At 51.2% G+C, this 4,605-nt stretch overlaps 1 protein-coding gene across 1 annotated transcript; it reads left to right on the forward strand.

Moving 5' to 3' along the window:
• Nucleotides 1–2,346: 2,346 nt before the first annotated feature.
• Nucleotides 2,347–3,616, forward strand: LOC127396305 (olfactory receptor 14C36-like). Its single transcript, XM_051643931.1, has 2 exons — nucleotides 2,347–2,479; nucleotides 2,862–3,616. Exons 1-2 carry the CDS (start codon nucleotides 2,347–2,349, stop codon nucleotides 3,614–3,616), a joined length of 888 nt encoding a protein of 295 aa, XP_051499891.1.
• Nucleotides 3,617–4,605: the final 989 nt, after the last annotated feature.

Here is a 4,605-nt window from a genome sequence, read left to right on the forward strand (position 1 = left end):
CCCGTAATGGCATCACCCATTATGACGTCAGCCATTATGACATCAACAACTATGACATCACCAGCTATGACATCACCCATTATGACGTTATCCAGTATTATATAATCCATTATGACATCACCAACTATGACATCAACCATTATGACATCATCCATGATGATGTCATCCGTTATGACATCATTCATTATGACATCACAAAATCTGTTGTCACCCATTATGACGTCACCCATTATGATGTTATCCAGTATGACAACACCCATTATGAGGTCACCCATTACGACGTCACCAACTATGATGTCATCCATTATGATACCACGAACTATGACGTCATCCATTTTGACATAACCCATTATGACGTCACCCATTATGTTGTCCTCCATTATGATATCACCCAATATGATGTAATTCATTATGACATAACCAATTATGATGCCATCCGTTATCATAGAATCATAGAATCATAGAATCATAGAATCTTAGGGGTTGGAAGGGACCTCGAAAGATCATCTAGTCCAACCCCCCTGCCAGAGCAGGGTCACCTAGAGCACATCACACAAGAACGCATCCAGGTGGGTTTTGAATGTCTCCAGTGAAGGAGACTCCACAACCTCTCTGGGCAGCCTGTTCCAGTGCTCTGTCACTCTCACAGTAAAAAAATTTTTTCGTATATTCACCTTGAACCTCCTATGCTGCAATTTCCACCCATTACCCCTTGTCCTATCACTGGTCATCACTGAGAAAAGCCTAACTTCATCTCCCTGACACTCACCCCTTACGTATTTGTAAACATTGGTGAGGTCCCCCCTCAGTCTCCTTTTCTCCAGACTAAAGAGACCCAGCTCCCTCAGCCTCTCCTCATAAGGGAGATGTTCTACTCCCTTAATCATCTTTGTAGCTCTGCGCTGGACTCTCTCAAGCAGATCCCTGTCCTTCTTGAACTGAGGGGCCCAGAACTGGACACAATACTCCAGATGCGGCCTCACCAATGCAGAATAAAGAGGTAGGAGAACCTCTCTTGACCTACTAACCACACCCTTTCTAATGCACCCCAGGATGCCGTTGGCTTTCTTGGCCACAAGGGCACATTGCTGGCTCATGGTCATCCTCCTGTCTACCAGGATTCCCAGGTCCCTTTCTCCTACACTGCTCTCCAGCAGGTCAGCCCCCAACCTGTACTGGTGCATGGTGTTTTTCTTCCCCAATGACGTCACTCATTATGATGTCACCAAGTATGACGTCATCCATTATGACATCACCCATTATGGCGTCATCCATTATGACATCACCAAATATGATGTCACGAACGATGACATCACCCACTATGACGTCATCCAGCACCGGGTGACACTGCCCGTGGGGCACTCGCTGGGACCCACAGCCCCTTCCAGCCACTCCAACATGTCCTGTTTGCCCCTGGCAGCCTTCAGGATTTCCCTGCCTGTGATCTCTGGCTGGTGCAGGTTCAAGCTCGCCTTGCAGACCTGGAAGGAGAGCACAGGAACGATGGCAAAGGCAGCCTGGCTCCCACCACCAGATGCCTGCTGGGGACCTGCCAGCAGTGGCTGCTGGGGCAGGGATGCAGGAGATGATGGGGCTGCAGCTCTGCAGAGCAGCAGCTGACTCCAGGCAGAGGGAGGCTCCATCACCCTGCCCTGCCCCCACCCGTGTCCTCCTTGGCACCCACCTGCTTGGATCTGACATTGAGCTGCACAGACTGCACCAGGGAGAAATGCCACTTCTCACCCTGCTGCTGTCGGTCCGCTCCTCCCCGCCGGGACGGTCCTGCCGCTCCGGCTGCCGCTTTCCTGACTCCAGGCGAACTTCCCGATTCCAGGCGTGTTCCCGGGTTTCGGCACCACTTGTTGCCTTTCGTGAAAGGCGTGACGACCTGGTTCAAGAACGGCACGGCGGCCAACCCCAGGCCGCTCGGTCCATCAGCTCACAGACACCAATGTGGTGGATGGCAAATGGCGTTTATTAGTGTTTACCGCGGTGTTTATATGAGTTAGGTCTGTGGTGTCACTTCTGTCTGCTTACATCGTGAACTAAGTGCTATTGGCTATTAGGAGAGGGGCCTTATCTTTCCGTACTGCGCGAAATCTTCCAGCCGCCGGACCCTAACTACCCACATTTCCCCCCTCCCTATGCACAGTTAAAATTGGTTAAAATGTGACAGTCTTAAAAAAGGATATGTTAACAATCTTAAAAAATGTGTTACAAACCTGAATAGAAAACATAGTGCACGTTAGACAAGAGGTAGTTGAAAGTAATGAGGTATCTCTAGAGATAGCTACAGGAAATTCTGAAGAAAAACATTCTTAAAGCAGTTGTTGGCGTTCTATCAGCATGATGTCAACCTTCTCCAGCCGGCTCTTGACAAACGCCACGAGCCTATTCGGTATACAGGGTCCAAAGATCAAGGTTATCAGAATCATTGCGACTGGCCCTATCAAGGTGGATATCAGGGTGGTCAGCCAAGGTGAATAGTTAAACCAGGATGTAAACCAGCTTTCCTGCGCCTCTCGTTCCCTTTTCCGTTTTTCCAACCCCTCTCGCAGTTTGGCCATCGTGTCCCTCACTATCCCGGTGTGGTCCGCGTATACACAACACTCTTCCCCTAGTGCAGCGCACACTCCCCCTTGCTGTAAAAACATTAGATCTAGTCCTCTCCGATTCTGCAGCACTACTTCAGATAGTGACCTGAGTGATTGTTCTAGCGCACTTATTGATTGTTCAATTCTAGCCAGGTCTTCATCCACTGCCATCCTCAAGGCACTGAATTCTTTATTCTGTTGGACCATGGATGCCACTCCTGTGCCTACTCCCGCCCCTCCTAAGATCATTAGGGTAGCTATTGTTAGTGATCTTCCTGCTCAACCTCTCCCTCCTCGACCTGGGCTGCATCTCCACCACCCTCCCCAAAGCCATGGCCAATTCCCTCTGGGACACCAGGGCCATCTCCTACACAGGATGTGCTGCTCAGGTCTTTGTACTTCTTTTCTTCCTTGAAGCAGAGTGGTCCCTTCTCACCATCATGTGCTATGACCGCTACGTGGCCATCTGCAGACCCCTGCACTATGGGACCCTCCTGGGCAGCAGAGCTTGTGTCCACATGGCAGCAGCTGCCTGGGCCTCTGGGTTTCTCACTGCTCTGCTGCACACAGCCAGTACATTTTCACTGCCCCTCTGCCAGGGCAATGTCCTGGGACAGTTCTTCTGTGAAATCCCCCAGATCCTCAAGCTCTCCTGCTCACACTGCTACCTCAGGGAACTTGTGGTTATTGTGGTTGGTGCCTGCTTAGCATCGGGCTGTTTTGTCTTCATGGTGGTGTCCTATGTGCAGATCTTCAGGGCTGTGCTGAGGATCCCCTCTCAGCAGGGAAGGCACAAAGCCTTTTCCACCTGCCTCCCTCACCTGGCCGTGGTCTCCCTGGTCATCAGCACTGCCATGTTTGCCTACCTGAAGCCCCCCTCCATCTCCTCCCCATCCCTGGACCTGGTGGTGGCAGTTCTGTACTCAGTGGTGCCTCCAGCAGTGAACCCCCTCATCTACAGCATGAGGAACCAGCAGCTCCAGGATGCTGTGCAGAAACTGGTGACTGGAGGATTCTCATAAGTGCTCACCTGGTTGTCTTCTTGTGCAAATCACTGCTGATGTATCTCAGTATATGTCCTGTCCATCTTTGCTAGTTTTTCTGGGGTTTGATTATCAACTTCATAGGGTTTTATTTGCTCTGTTCTTCTTTTTCTAATGTTGTCCAGAAAGGAATGTCAGTACTTGTGCCCTTTCTAATTCTGTGTCTGTCCAGCTTGTGTCTGACCCAGAGACTGTGTAAATTAGGAGCTGTGCTCTCTGTGTGTTTAAACAGAATCCAGACCTTCCAGCCACTCAGAGATCCTTCCTTGGAGACCTTCTCAGAGCCTCTGTGCAGAGGGGCAGGGTAAGGGCTGCACAACAGCACTGCCAGGGAGCACCAGCACCTGGGCATATCCAAGCTGTTCCCTTCCCACTTTCCCAGGGTTGCAGGCTGCCTGGCACCAGGATCTCCTGAGCATGCCAGCCAGAGAGACACTGCCACTGACCTGCATTGCACAGAGTCATAGAGTGGGCTGGGGTGGAAGGGACCTTGAAGGTCATCTAGTTCTATTGTCCTGCATGGACAGCAACACCTTCCACTAGATCAGGTTTCTCCAAGATCCATCCCACTTGCCCTGGAACACTTCCAGGGTTGGGGCAGCAACAGCTTCTCTGGGAAACCTGCACCAGTGTCTCACCACCCCCACAGGAAGTGTTTCTTCCTCAAGTGTAATCCCAATCTCTCTTTTCAGTTTGAAACTCTTCCCTTCTCATTCTGTCACTGCATGGCCCTGAAATAAAGTCCCTCTCCAGCCTTCCTGGAGCCCCCTGGCAGGTGCTCTAAGGTCTCTCTGGAGCCTTCTCTTCTCCAGGTTGATCAACCTCAGCTCTCTCAGACTGTCTCCAGAGCAGAGCTGCTCCAGCCCTCGGATCATCTCTGTGGCCTCCTCTGGACTCACTCTGAGCTCTGGGGAGGCCAGGAGGAGCCTGGAGGAGAGAGATGGGAGGTTGGAGGGAGGGAGCAGGGC

The sequence above is a fragment of the Apus apus genome, unplaced genomic scaffold (genome assembly GCF_020740795.1).
Source record: "Apus apus isolate bApuApu2 unplaced genomic scaffold, bApuApu2.pri.cur manual_scaffold_58_ctg1, whole genome shotgun sequence".
In the NCBI taxonomy this organism is placed as follows: domain Eukaryota; kingdom Metazoa; phylum Chordata; class Aves; order Apodiformes; family Apodidae; genus Apus; species Apus apus.

What these genes read in the sequence shown, in the direction of transcription:
- LOC127396305 (XM_051643931.1), top strand. Translation starts at nt 2,347, where the DNA reads ATGATGTCAACCTTCTCCAGCCGGCTCTTGACAAACGCCACGAGCCTA. An exon ending in TATCAGGGTGGTCAGCCAAG is followed by an intron (nt 2,480 to 2,861) that starts GTGAATAGTTAA and finishes AGCTATTGTTAG; the next exon opens with TGATCTTCCTGCTCAACCTC.